This window comes from Syngnathoides biaculeatus, chromosome 17 (genome assembly GCF_019802595.1).
Source record: "Syngnathoides biaculeatus isolate LvHL_M chromosome 17, ASM1980259v1, whole genome shotgun sequence".
Classification (NCBI taxonomy): Eukaryota; Metazoa; Chordata; class Actinopteri; order Syngnathiformes; family Syngnathidae; genus Syngnathoides; species Syngnathoides biaculeatus.
This window is the reverse complement of record NC_084656.1, coordinates 16,218,689-16,246,671: the sequence shown is the minus strand read 5'-3', so window position 1 is coordinate 16,246,671 and position 27,983 is coordinate 16,218,689. Positions and strand designations below refer to the sequence as shown.

The window sequence follows — 27,983 nt, the reverse complement described above, 5'->3', positions numbered from 1 at the left end:
TGTTTTGAAAGTTTGAACAAAAATCAAAACAAGTACCATAATTTTCGGCATATAAGCCGCAACTTTTTTTCACACGCTTTCAACCCTGCGGCTTATGGGGTGATGCGGCTAATTTGTGCATTTTTTTCTAACGGCCGCAAGGGGGCACTCGAACGGAAAAGCTAAGGGCGACACCGGTGGAATATATGTGCCGAGGAAGTGACTTTTACCAGTATGTTTGTTTTTTTTTAATCGGCTCTATTAGTGCGTCGCTAGTGTTAGCGCTGTACTAGCGTGTTGCTGCCGCGCCTCAGTGATTTTTACTGGTAGGTTTTGTGGGGTTTTTTTAACCGGCTCTTTTAGCGCCGTGCTAGAGTGTTTCTGCTGTGTTACTGCCGCATCGCAGTGATTTAGGTATGTTTTTTTTTAACCAGCTCTATAAGTGCTGTTCTACCTTGTTGCTACTGTGTGGCTCCCGTCACTGTCCTAACGTAACCATAACCCTAAACCTAACCCTGCTGTGTTACTGTCGGGTCTCAGTAATCTTTACGAGTACGTTTTTTTTTTTTTTAACTGGCCCTGTTAGCGCCGCGCTAGCATTAGTGCTGCGTTGCTGCTGTGTTACTGCCGTGTCTCAGTGATTTAGATGTGTTTTTAGATGTGCTACTGTGTCGCTGCTGTGGCTGTTTGTTTGTTTTTTACCAGTATGTTTTTTTTTTAACCAGTCCTGTTCATGCTACCATGCTGTTGCTATGTTAAGCTAAGATAAGGTATGAAAACTTTGAAAACTCTTTCTGGGTACCGCCTTTCTTTGTAAATATCTCGTGTTTCAATTTGGGTTTCAGTGTGGGCACGTGTGGCTTTTACACAGTTGCGTCTTATGTACGTACCAAATGGTATTTCCTTTACAAATGCACAAGGGTGACCCTTATAATCTGGTGCGCTCTGTTGGCTGGAAATTATGGTATTAGTTTGTTTTTTTTCAATGTCAAGTTCCGCTTTTATCTGATATCTCATATCTTTTGAATGTGTCCATTTTTAAAGTTGCCTTGGAGTGAGCCATTCTGCACTTCCCTTTTGGGAGTAGGGCTAGTTTACATGCGAACCACGCCCACATCAGTTCTCTTCACCCATGACATGATCACCTTGGCTGGGTTAAGCCCCAGAGCCACTTTCAATCGTTTGAATATAGTCGTCTGTCCGTTTTCCCAGCCGCTTATCACCACAAGGGTCACGGGAAGTGCTGGAGCCGATCCCAGCTAACTCTGGGCAAATGGCGAAATACACCGCGAACTGGTGTATTGTAATTGATCAATAGTGTATTTCATTACCATTGTCAGTATAATACTTTCTTCTTGCACTACTTGTATGGATATTGCGGTGTTATAATTGGACTATATTTAATAATTGCATTATTTATTACTTGCCCCAGAGCTACAGGCTGCGTCTTAAATTTCTCTTTTTCTTCCTGCTTAGATTATAATAATTTCCCCGGGTTATGCCTCAATGCTGCTGTTGTACTATTTTTCTTTTCACTTTGTTGGTTCACCCTATTTGGGTGTAATTGTGAATATTGCTGTTGTGACAATCTAGTTTCGCTCAAGGGATGAATTTATCTATATATCCATGTATCTATGTAAATCTCCATCCGTCCAGCCGCTCACTCACTATATATGTAATTTATTTTTAGGGTTATTTTACTGGCACATCCTGCTGCTGCCTTAAGCAACAACTAAATGAAAACCCAAAACTATAATGTACATATTACATACTGGTACTATAATACAAAAAAAAAAGAGACAAAGTAATACAGTATAATATTCTCATGCAGCTACATTAGTGAAAATATTGCCAAACAGTACTCTCACTGTGATGGATTGCAGTTGTAATCCGCTGCAAACTCCATCCAGCGTAAGAAATAACTAAAATACGCTTCAAGAAGTGATTTAAAAGAATTGAGAGATCTTAATCGTGTCTGGCAGGTGTTTAGAAGTGTGACTTTGACACACACAAACACAGAAACGGTCCAGTCACCTTCAGGAGCGATATGAGATGTGGGAACAGCAGCTCCGACTCGCCAAGATGAAAGGTCTGACGTGTAGCTCGGGTGAAAGTCGCTATTCACACTTTGATATCCTCATCTGCGGAGGTCTGTCGGGACATGGAAAATGATATTTCCATCACGGCTTAATAGATGACTTTCCATCATATAGCATTTAAGAGTCCGGCTGTCATCCATTGAGCTTGATCCAAATACTGTACTGTACTTCTTTCTGTTTTTCTTCATCCCAGAGTGAGGACTTTCCCCAAGGACTCTGCTTTACTGGGGAGGGACACCGTTCGAGCCCTCATGTATTACGCCTTGAAAGTCTGGAGTGACATCGCACCTCTCAACTTCCACGAGGTGGCGGGAAGCGACGCCGACATTCAGATCGACTTCACTAAAGCCGACCACAATGACGGTTATCCCTTCGACGGGCCCGGGGGCACAGTGGCGCATGCTTTTTTCCCCGGGGAGAGGTTCACGGCCGGGGATACGCACTTCGACGACGACGAGGCTTGGACCTTCAGGTCACCAGGTAGGGCGGGTCGTACTTTCGCCTTATCCGACACGTGGCCAAAACGATTAAACGAAGTAAAGACTCTGAATGGTCGTTGAATTAAAGAAAGAAAAACTACTTCATGAAAATCAGACAGTGCAGTATTATTACTGTAATTTCCGGCCTATAAGCCACAACTTTTTTCACACGCTTTCAACCCTGCGATTTATGCGGCAATGCGGCTAATTTGTGCATTTTTTTCTAACGGCCGCAAGGGGGCACTCGAGCGGAAAAGGTAAGAGTGAGACCGGTGGAATATATGTACCGAGGAAGTGAGTTTTATCGGTCCAGCCCTTTTAGCGGTGCGCTAGCGTGTTACCGCCGTGTCGCAGTCATTTATACCACTATGTTTTTTTTTAAACATCCCTGTTAGCACGCCACTAGCGTTAGGTGGTGCTAGCATTAGCATTAACGCGGTGGCGCTAGCGTTAAACTGTGTGTACCGTCTTTCTTTATATCTCGTAAATATCTCGTGTTTCAATGTAGGTTTCCATGTGGGCACTTGCAGCTTTTACACAGTTGCGGTGTATGTATGTAGCAAATAGTATTTCCTTGACAAATGTACTGGGGTGAGGCTTATAACCAGGTGCGCTCTGTAGGCCGGGAATTACAGTAAGTTTGTTTTTTTCGCATGCAGCTATATCAGTGACCTTTGTGAGATTTTCTTATTATGCAGGGTACCCCTTTCTTATCGGTGTTTGTGTGTATAAACCGTTTTTAGTAGTTTCACAGTTCCATAGTGACTTACAGCTTCTCAAGGCAAAACTAGAACCGGCTTCATTAAGGATTCAGGCATTCCCTTCAGGCTCCTTCATGTTCCAGTCTCTTTAGTTAATATTTATTTATCATTATAATGTGAATTTAAAATTTAAAAGGGTTCTCAAACTGAAGAGCAGAGTTATGACTAAAATAGCATCGATCCCACCCCGCCAGATTTTTGAGGCCTGGAATATTTCCTGTAAAATTCCTACAAATGTTTATAACAAACAATCCACTCCATTACACTACTCCTATTAAAGTTCATTAGTTTTTATATTTTTTGTAGGAACAGACAGCAATTTTGCGCGAGTGTCAAATGACAAAATTGTCAGATTTCATGAACGTTTTTTTTCTGTGTTAAGCACTGTTAAAATTAGTCAATAATGGGCATTTGAACACAATAAAGGCCGTTCCACAGCTGAATACAGATGAAGCTACGCTGGTTGGTGGCATGGAACTCAACTTGCTTCGCAACAAGCAGCAGTTTGGCTGATAGTGAAGAATTCTCCCTCCCCCCCCCCCCCCCCCAAAAAAAAGCCTTCAAGATTTTTAACACGACTCCCAGCTTATTGTCAAACGTGAAAGCAAACGTGTATTTTAAACAATCACATTGCATTGCCTAAAGTCTGCTTAGTTTGATTCTAACAAACAATGGAAAGTGCCATAGATGGGCTAACGAATGACCTCTATATGGGGACATTATAATGCTTTAAGCAATGAATAATTGAACACAATCAGTATTCTAATGTATGTAGACAGACAATAGAACAATATTCACTTTTATTTATTACCTGTGAAAAACTACATATAGCTGCAGGTCACCAAGTTACTTTCAAAAGTTGTCTCACGCTCCATTTGTGTGTGCATGACTGACCCCCAGCAGCCAAAAAGCGCATATTACCAATATACCTATCAATGAATTAATCATGATGCAAAAAAATGTTAAATTCTTTACATGCTATTCAAGTATAATTGTTTGTTTGTTTGTTTTTTAAATAAAATAAAATACCAATTCTGTCATGAGTAAGGCTGGGCCACTGCCAAGGGGGTGTGGCCACGCCATTGCTCTGGGCGGTTTCCGGGGGGAAAAAAACACGTTGAACATTATGCTTCTTCCTCGGAGTCCTGCATTTGAGTCTGACCTCGTACCGGAGGTTCGTGACAAATTCCCTTGTGATGAAACTACATTTTTTGGTTGGTTTTTGAGGAGGCTGGAACAAAATAAGGGGATCTCCATTTGTTTCAATGTGGGAAGACGATTTAAGATTCAAGTGTTTTGAGTTATGACCGTGGTCATGGGATGAATTTATCTCATATTTCAACCCACCACTGTATATGGTATTCTTCAGGTTTTACAATCAAGATTTTTTTTCCCCACATAGAACCATCACTGCTAGTTCAAAATACTTCGACTGAAGATGTCTCAATTTCACTTTTAAATTGGAGTCGAACTGTGTACCCATTGGGGGGATGCTTCCCATTAAATAATATCCATATTCATGTTTTCTTAAAATGTTTGTCCATAGCTGTCAAAATGTTTATTATGCGCACATTCCACTGAGCATCAGTTGGCCCTCGGATATTTTGTCAAAATAAAGCCCCTATGAAGATGGATGACATATTACAGAATGTTGTGCTTTGCTTCAACCCCCTTGGAGAGGTGGCGAAGCGGCATGTGCCAACTAGTAGAAGAAGTAGCTTGCAAGCCCGAATCCCCCTCGTCAAAAAATCTTTTTACTTGCCAACACGGTAATATGATTCCAATTACGTTTGTTTAAATATGACTGTGAGGATAAGTGGTACAGAAACTGAATGGAAAGATGGATGTCATCTTGCAAAGTCAGTAAGAAGTAAAGACAGATAATATGCGATATAAAAATGGGATTTCCAAAAAGGAGAGAAGTCCTTTTGTGAAAGTGTCTGTCCTTGCAAACCCTCTCCAAATTTTTTGACCGCTCGCCCCAAGGATTTACTAGTCAGAAACTATCAGTTCATGCTCCTTACTAATGATGCAGTTTCAATGTATTTCTTTGTACAGAACTTGATGGGATATTAGTTACACAGTTCAGTGTTTATCTGTGGAATGGATATTCACGGGTTGCGGCACGGATTTAGGTCATGACGCAGAAAGAAAGTATGTATAGGTCGAGCTGACTGTAGAGGACAATCCTCCATCAAAGCATCCATTTGACTTGTTTGAGAATCCTAATGTGCAGCTCAATGCCGAAATCTCGACACCTGCAATTCCGGATCTTTATACTCTGAAATCAATCCTCGACTCAAACGCTTGATACTTTCGATAATTCACTCATTTGAGGTAATGTTCTGTATAACGTTAACAAGAACACAGCGGAAAGTAACTTAAGCATCGATCATTGCGAAATTAGTCTGTGTCTGACTCTACTACGGTATTATACCTGAGTAGAAGGGGGAGTAAAATGTAGCTGGACTGTATGTGCAGTACATGCTAACAAGCAGGCAAAACACGTTTTTTTTTTATATTTGTAGGTGTTGTGGCAACCAAAAACAAACCTTGTGAAATCCTTAGGTTAATCCACAACACAGAACACGAGGCTTTTGTAATGAGGCGGACAGAAGAAGAGGGCCAGTGTCAAGATTCAGCAAAAAGGTTAAGAGAGACATTCCGAGCGTGATCCACGTACAGAGAAGGAAACCTTTATGTGGCACTCGGCACTTTTTACCTTTGAAGATGTTCATATTTATAGATGCACTTATGGAATGAGTCAGGAAATGAATAAATGCTTGATGAATGAATTTCATGGGCTCGTCTTTAACTATTAATGATAATAAATGTGAGCTTGTCTCACATGGGTAAATAATGATATTTATTCAGGTGATGTATCCTAAAGATTTGATCACTTAAGGTAGAATACAGTGAAGAAAGTAAGTATTTCAACACCTGAGAAAAACAATGTTAATATTTGGTACAGTCGCCTTTGTTTGTAATTACAGAGGTCAAACGTTTCCTGTAGTTGTTCATCAGGTTTGCACACACTGCAGGAGGAATTTTGGCCCACTCCTCCACACAGATCTTCTCTAGATCAGATAGGTTTCTGGGCTCTCGCTGAGAAACACAGAGTTTCAGCTCCCTCCAAAGATTTTCTATTGGGTTTAGGTCTGGAGACTGGCTTGGCCTTGATTTGCTTCTTACGGAGCCACTGCTTGGTTTTCCTGGCTGTGTGCTCTGGGTCATTGTCATGTTGAAAGACACAGCCATTATCCATCTTCAATGCTCGAACTGAGGGAAAGAGCTTGTTCCCCAAAATCTCACAATACATGGCCGCGGTCATCCTCTCCTTAATACAGTGCAGTCGTCCTGTCCCATGTGCAGAAAAACACCCCCAAAGCATGATGCTACCACCCCCATGATTCACAGTAGGGATGGTGTTCTTGGAATGGAACTCATCATTCGTCTTCCTCCAAACACAGTTAGTAGAATTATGACCAAACAGTTCCATTTTGGTCTCATTTGACCACAAAACCTGGCTCCTCTGTATTACCCAAATGGTCATTGGCAAACCTCAGACGGGCCTTGACAAGTACTGGTTTAAGCAGGCGAACCTTCTGTCCCAATCATGATTTCAAACCATGACGTCTTAGTGTATTACCAACAGTCACCTTGGAAACGGTGGTCCCAGCTCTTTTCAGGTCATTCACCAAGTCCTGTCGTGTTGTCCTGGGATGATTCCTCACGTTTCTAAGGATCATTGAGACCCCACAAGGTGATATCTTGCATGGGGCTCCACTCCCATTGAGATTGACCGTCATGTTTAGCTTTTTCCATTTTCTAATCATTGCTCCAACAGTGGATCTTTTTTCACCAAGCTTCTTTGCAATTTCTCCGTAACCGTGTGGCGTTGTACAATTTTGTCTCTGGTGTGTATGGACAGCTCTTTGGTCTTGGCCGTGTTACAAGTTTGATTCTTACTGATTGTATGGGGTGGACAGGTGTCTTTATGCAGCTAACGACATCACATAAGTGCATCTGATTCAGGATAATACATGGAGTGGAGGTGGAGTTTTAAAGGTGGACTAACAGGTCTTTGAGGGTCATAATTCTAGCTGATAGACAGGTGTTCAAATACCTATTTGCACCTGTATCACACAAATAAATCGTTCAAAAATCATACATTGTGATTTCTGGATTTTTCTTTTTAGATTATCTCTCTCACAGTAGACATGCACCTACGATGATCATTTCAGACCCCTCCATGATTTCTAAGTGGGAAAACTTGCAATATAGCAGGGTGTTCAAATACTTATTTTCTCCACTGTACATGTTAGAAATGATATTGATGGAAAATATTTTGGTTATAAAATATATGAAATGCAATTTAATCATGATACAGAGAAGGATTACTGTATGTAAATGTTTGCAATCCGTCTTTACTTTGCTTTAACTGTCAGGTATTTACGTACTGGTCATTTCACTGATACCAGCTACACGTTTTCTCCGGATCGGATTGTAAAGGAAATCGATGGTATCGCACATCAGTAGTGTAAAGCCATGTTGTTCCTGTTCATGTTCCATTTGCTGGTTCTGCTTGGGCGCTGGACCATTTGTCCCCAATGTGGCTTCAATGCAACTACAAAAACTTCAAGCTTTCAAAATTATTATTATTACTTATCTTGGTCACACTTTCACATTTGGTGGCAGGAATAAAACGACTTGTTTGAATACACTTATTGAATAAATGTGCTTTAGCGCAGAAAACTAATCCCCCAAATTTGGCACATTTGTATGTAATGATTATACGCTAATCGAGATAATAAACCCTTCCTTATTTGCATTCCCAACAACTTACATGAGCTGTGTTTGGAGTCTTGACAAATGAAAACCTTAATCTACCTCATTATGGTCTGGATATTCCCTGGCTAGCCACCACTTTATCTGTTTACCTTTATGCGGTACAAGGATAGTAGTGGATTTATTATTTGCATACAGCAAATAATACCGATAAGAGCACCCTGAGCAAATGTAAATTGCAAAGTTGTATTGTTTCCTAAATTGTAAAGCACACTAAACTGATTTTTTATTTTTTATAGGGAGCCCAAATTACCTCTTTTTTTTCCACCACTCTTCTGTCTCCTCCATTTTTCCGCCGAAGCTGTTGGCGCTGACATATCTAAACGGTCTTTGTTGCAAACTAAGCATGTCTTAGATAAACAAGGCCCCCGATGTCCCATGACTCTTGTTTTGTTCCGCAGCCGCAGCAAAGGCCGGCGGCTGGCACCTTCTAGCGTTTTCTACCGTTGGAATCGCCTGTCTGGGAAGATGAAAATTGCTGTGACAAAAGAATACGTTATCACAAGGAAGACAAATTTCTTGCTCGGCAAATATTGGCATTTGATTTACAAATGGAAAGATAATGTTTATGTAGTTCTTGCAAAAACAGTCAGAAAATTAGGGGACTAAAGGTGCTGAAACACAACGAAAAATCTATTTGACTAAATGATTAGCTGGTTAGCTGCACCAAATGTTATTAAAAAAAAAAAACACCAGTCCATCCATACCAATACCAATAAATACACATGGGCAAATTTTCATAAAGAAGCAACCTAACCAATGTAAGTCCCATTTATTTTTCCATCACAATTTTTTTTTTCCCACCGAGTTAATGGATTCCATTACACTGACTGGCACAACTCCATTCGAAGGTGCCAAGTCATGTTTCTGTGAAATGAGAATTTCACATTTTCCTATTCTATAATTGTGTTTGCCAGCAACCGTGCTCTTCTTTCTTTGTTTTGTTTCATCTCGACAAAAGTTCCGAGCTTTTGGGTTTTCGCTAGATCGGCGCTCAGTTCACTTTGATTATTCTTGTATCAACAACCATGCCGATGAACCAATCAGGTGTTTGTTTCAAATTCATTTTTGTTGACCCCACATCGGTTCCAGGTTGCGTTTTGAGCTAAACTTTGTTTGGATTCTGGATCCTCCCCGTCCCCCCGAATAAAAAATATTATCCACTGCAGTTACATCATAAAACTTTAAAACTGTAACAATGACCTTAATGTCATATTTTAACTCGCGATGAGCATTTGACAAAAGTTTCTGAATGAATAGGGAATATGAACAAATTATTTTTACAGCGAATGGATGACTGTATAATCTAAAGAATGGATTCCGACCGCGGCTGAGATGTACTGAGCACTAGCAAACTGCGCCAGCCCTAAAGTTAAATATTCATCCTCAATAAGCCGCAAAATTACGAGTCATTCTTGGCAAAGGATAGAGTATTTGTCTGCATGTGTTGCTCCCCATTTGTGTTCAATTATCCATTGGTTAAAGGGTGTTAACACCGCAACGCCAATGCTCTTCATTATCCAGTCCGTGGCGTTTCACATTGTGTTACTATTAAGATAGCAGACTCTAGGAAAAGTTATCCATCCATTTTTTTTTTGCCGCTTATCCTCACGAGGGTCACGGGGTTGCTGGAGGCTATCCTAGCTGTCAACGGGCAGGAGGCAGGGGTACACCCTTAACTGGTCGCCAGCCAGTCGCAGACCACTTAGAGACAAACAGTCGCACTTACACAATTACACCTATGGGCAATTTAGACTGTCCAATTAATGTTGCATGTTTTTGGGATGTGGGAGGAAACCGGAGTGCCCACCTGGAGAAAACCTACACAGGCAGGGGAAGAACATTCAAACTCCACACAGGCGTGGCTGTGATTGAACCCGGGTCCTCAGAACTGTGAGGCCAACGCTTTACCAGCTGATCCACTGTGCCGCCACGAAAAGTTTAAAATACACCGCGTATCATTTTATTCTATATTTAGATTGGGAGTAAACTTCAGCTGGGAGTGGTAATAAATTTTAAAAGTAAAAGTGAGCAAATGTGGTTACATTTTCTTAACATCCCTTGTCTAGTCTTTGATTTGGAATAATTTCAAATCCAAAACTCTGGGGGGGGGGCAATATGTAATCTTGATCATGTGATCAGATATGTTGATATATTATTCGAATTCCTGCATGATAATAGGATTCACCCTGGAAGATGAAGGGAATATTGAAGGATGTCGCTTGAATTCTAAAAATTTTCCCACCTCTGGGCTGTTGGAGGTTCCACTCAACACCAGGAAAGCGTTTGAATGTCACAATGGTACAAGAATCAAATCCCATCAAAGTGGATCGCCGAGGGCTAGTTGGCCTCCTTATTTCCACCCGGCGCTTGCTCCGCTGCAATCTCATTAAACTAGCCATCTGGGCTGCGAGCTACTGTATGTTTTATAGCATTCTGTACTCAATCCAAAGTTTACACAGTGTGTTTACTGTCCGTCGCTGTAATTACTTTTCTCAATAACGTATCTGGCCTTCAAAAGCCTCATTAGATTGGCGCATGTATAATATAGCTGTGCGATACAGCGATATAGTTCGGCTTATGACTGTAACCTTTTTTTTTTCTGCACGAGCTGTTATTGTATATTTCATTTCATCCGCGTGGACAGAATTGTTTCCCCAACCTTGGGAGGACTGCGATTATAACACGATTCCCGCTCCGTGTTGTTGCTTCCTCTTCTGTCGTCAGCCCTCTTGTGGATGAGACTTAGCTTCTAGAATCCGGCATCTTTGGATCCCGAGTGTTGTCGCAGCCACCGGTTCAAGTCTCGTGTTCGTCCTTGAGCACAAATCGGGGAATATCCACAGAACGAGCGGGCGAACGCTCACGTTTCTGCAAATCTAAATCTGTAGGCTGAGGTATTGCCTTGTTTAGTGGAACATGAGAATGAGGTTTTTGAAGCCTTCCCTATTTTATATATTTGCGCATTATGGTGGAAATGCACTTTAATCGCCTGCAGCCTTTTTTTTTTTTATGTGTCTCCCTGCACTTGGCTTTTGATTGGCAGCCCGGGGGCTTTGGCAGTATTACCATAGTTATCTCACTCCACCACATGGCTGAAAGCACTCCCAGTCACCGAGGACGTCTCCCGTGCCTCTCAACCTATAGAGTTCGCTCGTAAGAGGGCATAAACATGCAAACAGTCGTCGTATTAGTTCTACAAAAGTCACGAAGGTAAAACAGAAATGGGTCTCAATGCTAACATTAAATATAATAAAGCTCCTCATCGTATAATATGTATAAAGTGGACTGTATATGTAGAGGAATCTCCATTCTTAACTGGTGGGGCAGACTTCTAAGTACAGCAGCTCTACCGGAAATTTCAAAGCAGTTTTCCATAACCATAAAGAATGGATTTGTAGTATGCTCAAGCTGTCACCAGCATGAAACCTTCTTCCCAATTTAGCGACATTAGCCACTGTATGACAAAAATTAAAGTGAGTTATTCACCTAATTTCTGTTTTCTATGGTCGTATGTGGCCAGCATGGTGAACTAGTGATTGGGACATCTGCCTTTCTGTCACGAGATCGTAGCTTCTGATCTCAAATCCCTTCTGTTTACATGTTCTATGTGTGGTTTTCGCCGCATACTTCCTGTCATGAGCGGGGCTTGGCCACGCCACTGGTCTGGGCGGTAACACCTGTCACCGCTCATAGCTGTTTCACAATGGGACTATTAGACGGGCATTTTAGTTGGAGTTTTGGTCACTGGCATTTGCCAGTTCGTTGCCTTGAGTTAGTGAGTTGCGTTCGCTACCAGCAGGAATCTCCACCACCGAGTGAAAATGTACTGTGAGCTAACCTCGTCACAGCGATTCTGTGCCACCATAGTTTAGTCCCGTATTAGTTCATGTTTCCAAGTCTGCCTCCTGGTCATCAGACCTTGCTGCATGTCTTATGGATCCCGCCTTGCCTAGCGTTGTTGTGCCTCTGCCTTCTCGGACTGCTTACACCGTGTACGACCTCAGCTTTGAGTAAAACTATGCCTAACATCATGGCCTCATCTCAGAGTCCTGCATTTGCGTCCAGCCCCGTGCCAGAGGTCCGTGACACTTACAGCTTCTTCCCACTGGGGGAAAAAAACCACGCAAGCTTCATTAAACACTCTAAATTGCCTTTGAAGTTTGAATGACATTGTACATGGTGGTTTGTGAATGGTTGGCTCTCTCCCCCAAAGTTAACCGGGATTGGTTGACGCATTGTTCTCAAATGAGCCAATTTGGCATTATAAATACTTCTTGGTAATTTGAGATTGAGAAGAATAGTTCCTACCTGAAATGGAGCGATCGCTACACAGGCGTGTGTGTATTTTGGTTGGGCACCATCCATCATGTTTAATTGCCGAAATCCATCGATATTTTCTGGTCTTTTCAGATGGTATTCTTTATAATGACCTTTTTGAATATCTGTCTCGTCTGTCGTGACAACCAACAGCAAAACAGGTCTCGGGTGTTGTAAATATTCTCCTCCGGTTCAATGGCGCCATGCAAATGGTGACATCACGTGCACGAGCTCTATAGGAAATTGATGGATGGATTGTATATTTTTAGCTTGATTCACTGGTAATTTTAATGGTAGTCAGTGGCCATTTTGCTCGAAAGTTAATTTCTGTTTGGAAGCTGCAGTATATTGCATCATTGGTACCTTTCTGTGGGGATATCGAAAAACAGAAACACAAACCACTCTTATGGGGTTAATCCATTAGATGCTAACTGAGGTAAAGACTTTTTTTTTTTTTAACTGTGAGGTGTATTTTTTTTTTTTCCATAAAAAATGTTGTCTGTACTCAAAATTCTGGGGTTGATGCACACACTTCTGTCAATGACTGTACAGGTACTGCACATCGTGTGAATCCTGTCATTGCAATCGTCTTCTTCACGTCTTCTTCAGACTCTCACGGGATGGACCTGTTTGCGGTCGCCGTCCACGAGTTCGGTCACGCCATCGGCCTGGTCCACACGTCCGCCATGGAGTCCATCATGAGACCGTACTACCAGGGTCCCGTCGGAGACCCCCTCAAGTACGACTTACCCTATGAAGACAAGGTCCGCGTCTGGCAGCTCTACGGTACGGCTGAGTCGTGAAAACCTATTGATTCATGAAAACCTGGATGCAGTAAATTGGATGTATTTAAGGCGTTTGACCTTATCACACCATTTGTTGATAGAAGAGGCCCACAGGGGACAAAATGATGGTAATAGAGGTGAAAATGAAATGCGGTTTGCCAACTGGGCCACTGTGAGGGAAGACAATGGAAAGAACTGAATTTTAATCCAAGCTCCCACAATGCTGTCATTGGAGAGAACGAATCAGTTAGTTTTCCACTTGACAGTCTTTTTATTCGAAGAATGGCACAGAATAATAATTACCATCACTAATATTATTAATTATTATCTTTTTTTTATTTTTTGGCTGAATTTTATGATTTTAAATTGCACAATTTGAATATGTTGTCACAGCGGGATTAAAAAAAAAAACGACATTAGCATCTTCAGATAGGAATCATACCTCCTCCGAGTGTGGATGAAATCTGATATCAGATATCTGTCAATAAGTGGAAGTGCAAGTGTAAATACACAATAATACACATATTAAAGTGATGGAAAAATCTCTCTTAGACTGTCCTGAATATTAAAAATATCCATTCGTCAAACTTTGCTTTTTATGTTATTCGACAATTTGTTCCACTGTTTCCTCAGTTTTATTGTCTGTTTTTGTGACGCTTTTTTTACTTTTTAAGTATGAAAGGCGCTATATGTATCCAAAAAAAAAAAGATAGTTGATTGATTGATTACAAACTAGTTGACACAGAGGGCGGCAAGGTGGAACAGCTGGTAAAGCCTCACAGTTCTGAGGTCCCGCGTTCAATCCCGCACCCGCCTGTGTGGAGTTGGCACGTTTTTCTCGTGCCTGCGTGGGTTTTCTCCGGGCACTCCGGTTTCCTCCCACATCCCCAAAACATGCAACATTAATTGGACACTCTAAATTGCCCCTAGGTGTGATTGTGAGTGCAGCTGTTTGTTTCTCTGCGCCCTGCAATTCGCTGGCCCGTTGACAGCTGGTATAGGCTCCGGCACTCTCCGCGACCCTCTTGAGGATAAGCGGCAAAGAAAATGGTTGGATAGTTGACACAGAAACAACAGTGCATTCACTGGTTGCAACCAAGTACTGCTCTCCGTTTTGTCACTTGTGTTGATTTAACATTACACACATTTGACTGAATTCAATTATGACGCCCAATCCTAATTGGGTTGTACCTCTTAATCAATTAATAAATGAATATCTTAAAGGTTAACACCTCCATCAACTAGGGATTATATGTGAATCTTAATCCTATTATCATAATAATGTGGCATTAATTCAAGGAAGACTGTTTCTGTTCCAGCAAGACTGCAGCATAAAGGTTGTGTTTGCTGTACAAAAAACAAAGCCTTGACCTCCACCCCAAAGTACATATTTGGGATACACTATAAGAGAGACAAATTTCCAACATACACACGTGTAGTTTATTGCAGAGTCAAAGTCATTTACAGCTTTGAGGCTGGAAACAAGTCAATATTTTTACTTCCTGTCGTCGTGTCAGCACATCAACTCGGCGGTGGTGAATTCTCAACTCAACAATCCATCAATAATTATCATTTTTCTCTTCTCAGGTGTCAGAGACTCGGTGTCCCACACCACTCAACCCGGCAACCCGTCCCAGACGGCAGAACCCCCGGTCCTGCTGGACCTCCCAGAAAACAGGTCGTCTGTCTTGTAAGTAGATGAGCCACCTGGCTTTAATGCAAATCTGACAACTTACCGCTTCATGGATGTCGAACACGAGTTGCCGCTCTCAATCATTTTATCAATAATACTCATTTTTTTCCACGCACTTGGCTGACTGACATTCGGAAACACACACACACATACTCCCGTTATTTCTTATCCAGTCTCTTTCAAGTACTGCTACTGTGCCAGGAGCGAAAGATGCCGGCGCTGAGGCTGATGAGGGGAATGCCAACTGTGTGAAAGCATAAAGACGAACAGCAGGCTCGGTTGACGTTCCGAAACCGTCATGTTCGTCTTCGGTGAAATAAATAATCCTCATCATCTTAACATGAAAGCATAAAAGCACATCGTTAAGAAATATATCAGAAGACTTCGGTCCGCCGAGCATCAAAGGAGTAACTATGGGAGTTTTATCTTTTGCATTGGCTTACAGTTTCTATTCCAAACAAACGCAAAATAAAGTAAATAACAGAAGCAACCGAGACTTTTCAGCGCATTGATTTCATCGAAACACTCTAACTGAGAATGGTTATAGAAAAGATGAAGTAGAGATTCAGTTTTTTTCAGGCTTTAACAAATATCAAACGGACAATCTCAGTCACTTTTGGCCTTCAGGTGCCTCCACAGCCATTTTTTGCGCCTGATTGGAATATCAACAATGCGGACTCTTGTCATGAGCCAGGCTGGACCACGGTCGAGAGGGGCGTGGCCACTTCTGTGGGCGGTGTCACCTCTCACCACTCGCGGCTGTTTCACATTGGGACTGTGTATTTAAGTTGGAGTTTTTGTCACTGGCATTTGCCGGTTCGTTGTGCCCAGAGTTAGTGAGTTGCATTCACTGACAGTAGGACTCTTCACCACTGAAAATAGTGCAGTGTTGAGCTATCCTCATCACAGTGTTTCTGTGCCACCTCAGTTTAGTCCCGTCTCAGTTTATGTTCCGTCGTCAAGTCCTAGTTCATAGTTTGTCTCCTGGTCATCAGACTTCGCCGCATGTCTTTTGGATCCTGCTGAGCTTAGCATTTCTGTACCTCTGCCTTCTTGGACTGCTTACACCGTGTATGACCTCAGCTTTGAATAAAACTACGCCTAACATCATGTCCTCGTCTTGGAGTCCTGCATTTGGGTTCTGCCCCGTACAGGAGGTTCGTGATAACTCTGGCCAGATGACTGTCATGTATATTTTTAAAAACTGTTGTTTTGCATCTGAATCGGGCCCCTAACTTGGGTTTCCTTGCCATCACTTAGGCGCGAGCTGTCCTATCTAGCCTACGCTGCTTTAATTGATCAGGCCTGTTCGGATGCCAGATATAGCCCCTAAAACAGCCTGAAGTGTCCGTTTGCAATCGATATGAGATACTGAGAATCCGACAACCTGGCTGAAAATGCTGCACGACTGCGGGTGAGTGAACAGCCAACTTCATTCGCCGCTAATAAGCACTCCCCCTGGTTTTCTTCAAATCTGGCACAATGACAGTCTCGACTGAGGCATGTCTGTGAGGAAGAAGACGACCCTCTAATCCGTTCGTCATTAGAGGATTGTCACTGCTCTCGGTCAGTGTGGCAACAGGCAACGTACTCGCTTACCCTTATTAACTACAGAACGAGTTTGTGATAACCGCTGGCACCATAAATATGGCCGTGGAATTGATCAAAATCCCATTCCAGCGAGCGTATGTTTAAAGTAACTGTCTTTCGCCAAAATGTTACTGCGCCAGGCGGTTTTCCAAGGACAACTCCCTCGGAATGCCCGGCTTAGCACAGAACGGTCTGTCAAATTGGCAAACGCGTGCAGCAAGCCTTGAATCCATTGGAATTGACGCTCCACTGTGTAAGGAAATACCGGCCCTGAGTGTTTTGTCATTTTTTTTTTTTAAAACATGTTAAAACTGGTCTGCTTGTTTTTACATTTATACTGTATGACCATTAAGAATTTTAAAATGTTGCCTATCAAACCTCAGGCATCACCGTAATTGTCACTTTAGGTTTAAATCATTTTTTCTAGTTAGTTTTTACTAGTTAGTTTTAACTCACAGTTCTGAGGACCCGGGTTTGATCCCGGACACGCCTGTGTGGAGTTTGCATTTTCTCCCCGTGCCTGCGTAGGTTTTCTCTGGGCTGTCCAGTTTCCTCCCACATCCCAAAAACATGCAACATTAATTGGACACCAAATTGCCCCTCGGTGTGATTGTGACTGCGACTATTGTTTGTCTCTATGTGCCCAGCGATTGGCTGGCAACCAGTTCAGGGTGTACCCCGCCTCCTGCCCGTTGACAGCTGGGATAGGCTCCAGCACTCCCCACGACCCTCATGAGGATAAGCGGTGAAGAAAATGGATTGATGGATAGATGGATGGATAGTTTTACTAATAACTCTGGTCTGCTTTTTAAGATGACTACGAGATTTAAAATATATATTTTTGTCTTCTTTGTGTTACACCTTTGCCATTATAATTAAGGCTGAATGCTTCATTGTATTTTACGTAATAATATTAACAGTGTCACTGATGCCATAACTGTACTTTTCCATGACTTTTGTGCCGCCGGCACGGGTTCAGTTCCTAATCAGTGAATATTTGGTGACAACTTCTGTTTCTACAGCCTTTGATTACCACTGAGGGTTGACATTTCAAAAGACCATTTTCATAACATTCTGCCATCGGGTTATACAGACAGTTTTAACATATACAACATAAAGTGTGTTTCTTAAAACTCTCAACTACACCTTCAAAAAAAAGTTTTATATTTCCATAGTTTGACCCTGTCATACATGAATTGAATTTCCATGAAGTCCAATGCAAATCCGAACAAATGCGAGGTCGACCGGTAGTTGGTAGGTTATTCATTTGATCACTGAATTAATGAAGGTCACAAATTAGTCTAAATGGACATATGACCATTGTTGGTATTTGTTAGAAAACCCACAGGTGGGGGATGAAAAACCCTCTTAGCACGCTAACAATAATGCCTCAGGTTGCTGTCAAGCAGCCACAATGCGCACCCCCTGCATTTTGATATGTTAATTAGCAGCCAAGCCGTCTGAATCCCGTTGAAGTTATTAGCCTCGATTGGCATGCGGGATGTGTACAACCGGAGCTCTGACGCAGTACATTGACAAATACGCAACTCTATTTGAATTAACATGAAAAGAATGCGGACCCCCGAGGAAAATAATCAGACATGAAAATCCTGTTTCCTCTCTATAATTAGTTTTGTCTCACATTGCCCGTGGTCGGGTACGCCAGCGCTTTCGTGACCGAGGCCACTAGGCAGCAGTGTTGCGTCAACAGCTGTGAAAGGACATTTTTGTTTATAATAGGAGAAGCTGACTACCTAATACTCACACACAGTGGCAGGCCTGTAGGTCTGACGGCGTCGTCATTGGCAGGCCGACCACGTCCCTACTTGAAATCACTTATTATCCCTGTGGATAAATGCGCTGGGGGGGGGCTTGTCAGAGTGAGAGCTTATCGCCCAGTGTTTAGCCTTTTTAATTGAAGCAGACACATCCACTCTCATGCGCGGCCATCTCACCAGGTGACTGCACTTATTTTGTTTTGAATCAAATTGCGGCTTCTATTTATTCTGTGCCCTCCACCCTCACCCTTTTTTCACGAAATGTATTGTGAGTATTTTTGACATTTGCTTCCTCCGTTGTTCCTCTCACGCAGGCTGGTGCGCGATTCCCCAGACAGATGCGCCGGTCACTTTGATGCTGTTGCCCAAATACGAGGGGAGGCCTTCTTTTTTAAAGGTACTTAAAGCCTCAAAGGCGCGCGTGTACAAAACAAGCAGAGCGATGGGCCTTGAAGGATTGCGCTTGATTATGAGTGAGAGAGACAAGAAAAGAGGTGAAAGGAGGTAAATTGAAAGGAGACAGGGTTGTGGGCGATCCGGTGATCAATAGAAAGCCAAGTGATGTGTTGCTCCCAGCGTGCTTCTCACACACAATCACTGAATTTTACGCTGTAAACAAAAAGATCCAGCGGGCCCAAGGCTGCCTCTCTGTAGACGGATTATCTGTTTAATGCGGAATGTATCTTTTCTTGCTCATTAGCTCGTCCGACTAATACAAAATAGCGCTCCGAAATGTGTTTAATAAGGTTGTAGTGCATTCATGAATTGAAGTTTACTTTTATGGTAATCTGCAGCATTGCTGATGCTGAGCACAAATTAGGAGTACGAAGCACACGCATTGTATTTATATTATACAACATTTCGCTACCAATAATCAGGATATCACAATACAGTGATTCTGCGATATTCTTAAAAGTCAAGTGTCATCTCTATAAACCTTCTAAAATAGATATTGTAATGAAAAATACATATTATTCACTTCAATGTCTATAAATCTGAGCAGAGAGCGCGTCGTCCATGTGCAAAGTTGCAGAAGTCTCATTCGACATCCAAGTAGTCACCATACTGGCTGCACTTCTGCCCGTGACGTCCGTGAAAACACGCCGTGCCACCTACTATGGGACACGCCCCTTCAGACACGGAACCTCTCACAATCGAGTGAATAACCGGGGCGATATTACGCTATTGTTTCAAGCCATATTTAGATGATCTGAGGATCACGGTCAAACCGCCTCCCCGTCCGATTCACCTCCGCGCGGCGGTGATAAAAACAACCCCGCCCGCGAGCGACACCGCGACGAGCCACCCCAGCCCGGCGCCGGAATGAGCCAGCCTGGCCGCAGCCGTGATCGTGGCGGACGAGGCATGGCTTCGGCGGTGGCTCGTCCGAAGCCGTGCTCAGTGCCGACGGGTACATCGACACATTTAGCACCCCTGACTTCGATGTGCAGATCTTTTTTTACATTCTGAGAGGATTACGTCCCCCCCCCACAAACTATTATTTTTTTTTAAGTAGCTGTCTACACACATAGCTGTCGTTTGGAACCCAGGAAGCTCTCGTCCTTTGCACCCGTGCAATCCATTTTTCACAACGAATCGGGTCTTTTTGAAAAGTATGAAGAATTAATCCTTCCTCCAGAGTGTTCGATCAAAATCCAGCATTACAACGAGCCGGCATTTTGGCTAACACGAAGGAACAACGAGCTACCTTCCAGCAGGTAAAACTAGTATAAACAGACGAGACCGCTTGAGTGCGCTACTGCCCTGTACGTCACTTCCTGCTTCTTCTCGTAAACAATCCCGAGAGAAGATTTTCAAGGTGGGAGTTACAAAAAGCCATACACGTCAAAATCATGTTTTGTGGTGGAAAAAAAACATATGGGTCCATACCGGCTGCCGTTTTTTCATTAATAACATACTAAAAATCGTGCATTTCATGACAGTGGCACTTTAAATGAATTTGAAGCCTTCGGGGGGGTTTTTTCTTAACAGCAATGTTCATTAGTCAAGGTGCCTCACTCTGTTTAATAATCCCCAAAACAATCTTAACAGCTCGGTACAAAAACAGAAATATATTTTAAAAATAAGAGTAAGTTCAATTAAAAAAAACAACAACATTTATTTCCAGACTATCAAGCTTGTCAATTTTACTCAAAACATACATTTTACATTTTAGTGGGATTCCTGGGGATGGAGATTTAATTTCACCAACAACAATTTTTGAGTTTTACACCCCTGTTAAATGTCTACGTATTCTACTGCATGTCAGGCCTTTGTGTACTAAAGTTGCACTTGTTTTTTTTTTTACTTAAAACAATCTTTCATTAAATCATACCAATTCAATCCACACATTTTGACAATAAAGCACTCCAAAATATAACATGATGGTCTATCATAATGTGAAGTTTCAAACGCTGACTAATTCTGTCACTTTTGATCATAGGAAAGTTCTTCTGGCGACTGACACGAGAGAAGAACCTGGTGTCTCTTCGTCCGGCGCACATCCATCGATTCTGGAGAGGCCTTCCGCCCAGTGTCGACAGCGTGGACGCCGTGTACGAGAGGCCTGGAGATCACAAAATTGTTTTTTTCAAAGGTGCGGCGTAAAATAATTCTTGCTGGGAAATTGGGTTTGAGTTTGTTTTGTTGGTATTTTAGGAAATAAACTAACCAAACCTTTACATGGCTGATCTCTGCAGGTATAAAGTACTGGGTGTTTAAAGACAATATCGTGGAGGAGGGCTACCCGCGTCCAATCAGCGACTTCGGCCTGCCTCTGGAGGGCGTGGAAGCGGCTTTTGTGTGGCTCCACAACGAGAAGACGTACTTCTTCAAGGACAACCGCTACTGGCGCTACGACGACCACCTCAGGCGCATGGATCTGGGTTACCCTAAGGACAGCGCGCTGTGGAAGGGCCTGCCCCCGCACCTGGATGATGCCATGAGGTGGTCTGATGGTAAGTGGGCAGAGGAAATGCCAATCACAGATGTCCATCCATCCATTATCCAAGCAGCTTATCCTCACAAGGGTTGCAGGAAAGCTGGAGCCTATCCTCGCCAGCGTCAACTGAAAGGCGGACGACATCCTAAACTCAACACCATCATTGAGCGGGAATCGATCCCACGCTGCCCGCACCAAATTCAGACCTGCGTACCACTACACTATCAGTGACTTCTCTAATTGGCGCAATGTCTCAATTAGTTGTTGGCTTCCTCTTTCCAATTACCTACGGATGGCAGAAATATACAAATGTACTTGTGGATTCAGCTCATCATAATCCATCCATTTTCTTAGCCCCTTATCCTCACAGGGGTTGAGGGGCATTCCGGAGCCTTTCCCAGCTATCAATGGGCAGGAGGTGGGGTACACCCTGAACTGGTTGCCAGCCAATTGCAGGGCACATTGTGACAAACAGCTGCACTCACAATCACACCTAGGGACAATTTAGAGTATCCAATTAATTTTGCATGTTTTTGGGATGTGTCCGGAGGAAAATGGGTGAACATGCAAACTCCACACAGGCGGGGCCGGGATCTAACTCGGGACGTCAGTACTGTGTGGCCAACGCTTTACCAACTGAACCATCGTGCCGCATCATCATAATCAATAACTCCCAGTCAAGTGCCAGAAGTGTTGTTTGATATTTTGATATATATTTAGACTCTGTACACCGTTGAGGTCCGTAAGGGCTCAAGGTTCTACAGACTAGTCGAATTAACTGCTCCACAATTACTTTTGTAGGATGACATCGACTAGTTGCTGATCACGTTTGTGGGATGAGGATGACGCAGAGCCGCTAGCTGCAACAAATAACTGTGATCCCACTGATTTTGATTCGAAATCAATGATTTTGGTTCCTATTTGTCACACTTCAATTATTTCCTCCTTCTAGCATTAGCCGTGAATACAAAGCTCCAAAGTTTGCAGACATATTGAAGTAAGTTGGAGCATTTAGCGAGGAAACAACCTTTGCATTCTGTTTATGTGATTGATTTCACCTGCGTTCATCAGATGAGATTAACCTTTGATAAAGCTCTTATGTGCCTTCAGAACTGGCACAAAGACAACTAATTAGCAAGGAGGTGCTCCCTGGCTCTTTGGCTTACTTTGGAGCGGCGCTCCAGAGGAGCGCACGCCGTCTGTAGTTCCGTTCAGGTTTTCACAGGAGCCTGTTGTGTCTGAAGGTCTGCCAGCTCCAGTTTGCTGAAGTTTTTTTTTGCAAAGGAGAGCAGGTCAAATAAAAAAAAAGGATAAAACACGTGCAGGATAACCATGTGACTTCTCGAGCCCGTGCACCTACATCACCAAAATCACGTGACTGGCCATATTGCTGGTCTAGCAAAGCATTGTTCAATGCTAAGTTGGTTGCAGACGACACGGAAATACATTTTATAGCAAGATGCCCCGAGTTTTGTCCAATACCGTTCAATATTTAGAAGGTGATAATAAACGAAGGCACATGGAAAAATGAGAGACACTTGCCAAAGGGGGCCCATATTTAATGCCGAAGTCGATGTTTTCACCGATAAGAAATTGGACTGTTAATTCGCTTCCGCTTCTCTCGGACAACTGGATCTACACATGGATCTGGTGAGTAAGTCCTCGAGATTTACACGGAAGAGTTTGAAAGCTTACAAAAGTCTGGACGCATACGAATACTTCATTGCTGGATCTGTTCTCATCAGGAATAAATCCCACATAGTGACGGGTTGACTGCTCGTGGATGCGGAAATGTGTTCGGTGACACGTTAACCTTTGCTGGAATCCGCCAATCTTTTCAGCTCGTATTCAATACAAATACCAATATTTAAATAAATGACCCCTGGTTTTACACAAACTCGCATTCATTAACTAGGATTGGGGGGAAAAAAAGAGGACCTAGTCGTCTCCACGGAACATACATGGAAGCGATTGCGGCCACACTTAACCTCCGTCAGCCTCTGCGACAGTTTTTTTTTTTTGAACACGCATTGTTCTCAAATGAGGCAACTTGGCATTATAAATAGTTCTTGTGAATTTAAGATTGAAAAGATTAATTCCGACCTGAAATGAAGCGATCGCTACACAGGCGTGTGTGTATTTTCGTTGGGCACCATCCATCACGTTTAATTGCCGAAATCCATCGATTTTCTGGTCTTTTCCGTTTTAAATATCTGTCTAGTCTGTTGTGACAGCACAACAGCACAACAGGTCTCGGGTATTGTAAATATTCTTCTCTGGTTCAATGTCCCCCACAATGCTCTGTTTCTACCGGCAATATGGCGCCGTGAAAATGGTGACGTCACGTGCACGAGCTCTATACGTGCAGTATTTTCTATACATTTTACACTTGCAGGGTTTTTTTTTGTGCTTAAAATGTGTTTTATTAAGATGTCAAAAATTATATGGTTTCGATGATGTTCAACTTTGGTGCGCCTGGAATGTGCCCCACAACTAGCGGGGAGTAGCTGTGTAAAACGCACAAATACTTGGATGTCGTGGTTTCAGTTCACTTCCCGCTGTGTAGCGACTTACTTTGACATTACTGTCTGTATATACAGTTTAAATATTGCTTCCTGTTTTGTAATATATTGTTCATTTTGTTGCAATTTCTGGTACCATTTCTGGTGACTACAGATGGAAATTAGCTCAGTGAGCTCCAGAGCAGTCGAAATTACGCGAAAAGTGGATACAGATGTTAATTGTGTACTTCCCGCCATCAAGTGGAAGACCATTTAATTGTTTTGCCTGATGCTGTATGTCTCTGGCATAGACAGATAAAAAAAATAATAATTATTATAGTAAAGTAATCATTTGCAGAACAAATACGTGAAATTGGATCATTTCCTCCGGCACAACTAATGATTTCTCCTGCCACACTGATTGGGAATCAGTGATTTTGAGTATATCAACGTAAACACACATTAATTATACTCAAGACAGTTTTGGCTGAGGAGGTTCGAGGCAGATGGAAGTGTTCATCTGCCTTCAGGTTTCTGCATGAGTCCAGGGGAAACTACACATTACTGAGGCAGTGAGGGGGTACTAATGCAGGGCAGAGGTAAAGGCACCATCATCATGGGAAGGGAAAACCGAATTACAGAAACATCTTTGGATGGATTTAAACTAGGCACATCTAAAATGCACTGCTTTTTTGTTTACCATTACGGGAAAGTCAAAAGAAACTGTGAATTTGCACAAGTCTGGTTCATCCTTGGGTCCAATTTCCAAATGTGGCATGGTCATCTGTTCAAACAATTATAAATACCATGGGAATGTCCAGTCTTTGTACCACTCAGAAAGCAGAGAGATGCCGTATCCCAGAGATGACCGTGTTTGGTTCAGAAATGTGCGTGTCAACTCAAGAACAAAAGTTAAAGATCTTGTGAAGATACAGGGCAAAGTTGCAGACAAATATTTGCTGTCACGACGTAGGTCAGGAGTCACCAACTTGGTACCCGCGGGCGAATGGTAGCCCGCGAGGACCATATAAGGCGCCCGCGACGTATGTTCTAAAAATACCATTGGCCACAAATTGTTCCTATTATTTGTGCTTTAAATTCTGAATCTGACTTGCGTATGTGAATTAAAAATTTTAAATCCTTGTAAGGTCGTTTATTACAATAAATTGAAACAAACATATTTTATGTACGTGTAATGAAATGAGTCTGAAATTTGCCGCAAACAGGTCACCTAGCCCTTCATACGATCGGTGCTCACGAAGTAGCCTTCAGCCTCAAAAAGGTTCCTGAACACCGACATCAGTTGAAAGAAAGCCATTACATTCCAAAAGAAATATGAAAAAAACATAGACTACAGTATGCAAAAGCAAACAGACTAACATCTAAATTTTGGAAATGTGGTACTTTGGTCCGATGAAACCAAAATTAGATTGTTTGGCCATATTAAGCCTTGTTATGTTTGGGGGAAAAACAAAGTAGCTTGCTAACCTGAGAACACTATCCCAACTTTGAAATATGGGTGTTGGAGCATCATATTGTGGGGTTGTTTTCTGTCATTTAAAATTTACTTGCATGTTTGTGTCTTGTATGCACAAAGTTTTTCTAGGAATTGCATTGAATCTGGTGGTCCTTCTCCCGCGTGCAGGTTCATCGTACTTCTTCAAGGGGAAGGAGTACTGGCGAGTCCCGAGCAGCGACATGGAGGTGGAAGCGGACTACCCTCGCCTCATCGCCAAAGACTGGCTGCTGTGCACCGACATGCAATCGGATTCGCCGGGCGCGGAGGCCAAGAGCACCGAGAGCCGGGCCAACGCGGGCCCTCGCCCGGACCACGCCGAGAACGGCTACGAAGTGTGCTCCTGCACTTCGGACAGCGCGTCACCTTTAGGGGCCCGGCCCTCGCCGTCCCCCTTGTGGCTGCTGCCGCCCTTCTGGACGCTCTTGCTGACCCTTCGCTCTCTACCCCTATGATGCCAAAACACAGGAAGTACTTACCCACTGGTAGAGATCCAGCTGACAGTCAACACGGAACATTCTCTTTATACGAGTACTATTGGCTATCCTTTTTGCTCTTGTTTCTCTTATTTATTTCTCAAGCCATTTGATGTTTATCTTTTTTAAAAAAGCCTTGCATTATCCATGGTGCATCCTGTACAGTTATCATACAGGTGGACTTGAATCCATTCTTGATGACAGGTAGTCAATGCTTTAAAACGAGGCTCCGCCGAAATACAAAGTCTTTGACGTTAGTTGTATGAAACAAACTCATAGCGAGGAGGGACATTTGGAATGGAGACACCAACGGGTAAAGGAGCAGTTTGACCTTTTACAACGGGCATATTGTGAGATTGCTAAATCCAATTAACGGAAGGCTATAAGGCTGAAGAGCGGAAATTATAGTTGACTTTTTGGCTTTTAAGCACCCCGCCCGTTTCACTTAACATCACTAATTAACGTGTTACTCGCTGCTCGGTACAACCAATTTCACAGGGCTCCCACAAATTCAAATGTTAGGAAAATCTTCCTAATATTCTGATAGTGGATAAAATGTTTAGCTTTTTTTTAGGTATCTGCAGGCTTGCCCTTCCAAAATTTTATTGTACCAGTACAATGACAAGAAAGATAGGAACAATAGAAAATAATACCAATGTGTCACTGACTATGAGAGATTACTCATTGTTGAATATGACTATGAGAAATATAAAGTAGTGATCAAAATAATAATAATAATGCTAATTTGGAAAGCAAGGCAAAGATGATAATGTCAAGTTATGCAGTTAAATTCTTTGGTCAAAATTATTCCCATATAAATAGTTAACATGACAGCAAACAGTGTTTACAAAATATAAAAAGGACATCACGGTAATGGGCATCGTTCATTTAAATGATCTTTTGCTTTTGTTTTTATGCTAATTTGTATGTGTAAATGCACTCTCCCTCCCATACAAGAGCATTTAAGGCCCTCAGTTACCCACATGAGGGCGATAACGCCAGAGCCTTGCCATAATAGTACACGGAAAAAGCCCTCAGTTGTCCATACATGGAAATTAAAAACCCTCCCAGTGCCCATATTTGGACATGAATTGTCATCCCCATTCCATATATGACGAGCCAAAAAGGCCTACATGCCCATTTGGGCTCTCTATTTCCTTATTAAGTTGATCAAATAGCCTCCACGTGCCTATACAAGGACATGAAAAGTCCTTCCCTTTGACAATTTGAGGGCTAAAAGGCAAAGAGATGCAATGGCCTCTGTGCCCATTTAATGACAATAAATCTCCTCCAGTTGCCCGTTCAAGTCAGTCGAATGCCCTCCGAAGCTGCACGGTCCTCTGGGCTAAGAAGATTGCAACCACGATAAACGCCAGAAACTTGCAGAAGCGCTCCACGCATCCCAAAATTCACCATATTTACATCCTGACCTTGTTCTGGCGACGGCTGCTGATTGGGTTTCATTTTATTCCCCGTGACAGGAGAAGCTTCCAGAAAGCGTTGACCCGGGGCATACGGTGGCATCGGAGAATGTAGCGACTGATGTTTGCGAACTGACTGAAACCGTGACATGCATCTGACAGGCAAATGCAAACCCTTGGCAGGTGTTGGCGCCGGGATTGTTAGCTTTACAGGTGTTCGCCGGGTAGACGCTGCGTCGTCGTTCATGCGCTCAGAACTTTTTTTTTTTTTGCTCGTGGATCATTCTCAGCAGCTCCAGAGACAGAAACCGACGCTTGGTTGTATTTTTCTAACCGTAATGAATGGTTCCTGCTTGCAAAGCTTTCTTCCTCTCACGGCTTGACTCTTTTCAAGCCTACAAGCAGGCAACTGGATTTTTTTTATCCCCCCCTCTGTCGAACAGCGAGCTGTAATATGAAGGCTGAAATCACTTTGAATTGTTCCTAGTGGAGTGTATATTTCGAGATGTTTTATAATGTAAAATATTTTTGTAATAAAATAAATCTCACTCTGTTTGGAGGATTATTCAGACATTGGTTTTCTTTTTAAGTCATGTTTTCAAATGGCGACAAGTTCAGCCGTTTTACAGTCGGAAGGGTTCATTCGGATGCGGATAAGTTCACAAGCTGGTAAGATGTGTGACTTCAGAGCCACGAGGTGGCGTGGAACATGGATGCGGTGTCGCGTGCCGATATTTTCTGTAAACAACGCAAATAGCGTGAGTGCCTTATGCCATCAAAGTGAGTATCAGCACTG

The 27,983-nt window shown here is 42.7% G+C and overlaps 1 protein-coding gene across 6 annotated transcripts in view; it reads left to right on the top strand.

Annotated features, from left to right (window-relative positions):
* mmp17a (matrix metallopeptidase 17a) overlaps positions 1-27,644 on the top strand; it is an 85,855-nt gene extending 58,211 nt beyond the window's left edge. For all 6 annotated transcript variants that reach the window (XM_061801970.1, XM_061801971.1, XM_061801975.1 and 3 more), the window contains 7 exons: positions 2,272-2,558; positions 13,096-13,272; positions 14,859-14,961; positions 18,647-18,729; positions 20,776-20,928; positions 21,032-21,289; positions 25,420-27,644. In XM_061801970.1, coding sequence (XP_061657954.1) covers positions 2,272-2,558; positions 13,096-13,272; positions 14,859-14,961; positions 18,647-18,729; positions 20,776-20,928; positions 21,032-21,289; positions 25,420-25,745 — 1,387 coding nt within the window. In that variant the 3' untranslated portion in view covers positions 25,746-27,644. The remainder of the gene's footprint in view (positions 1-2,271; positions 2,559-13,095; positions 13,273-14,858; positions 14,962-18,646; positions 18,730-20,775; positions 20,929-21,031; positions 21,290-25,419) is intronic.
* The last annotated feature ends 339 nt before the right edge of the window (positions 27,645-27,983 follow it).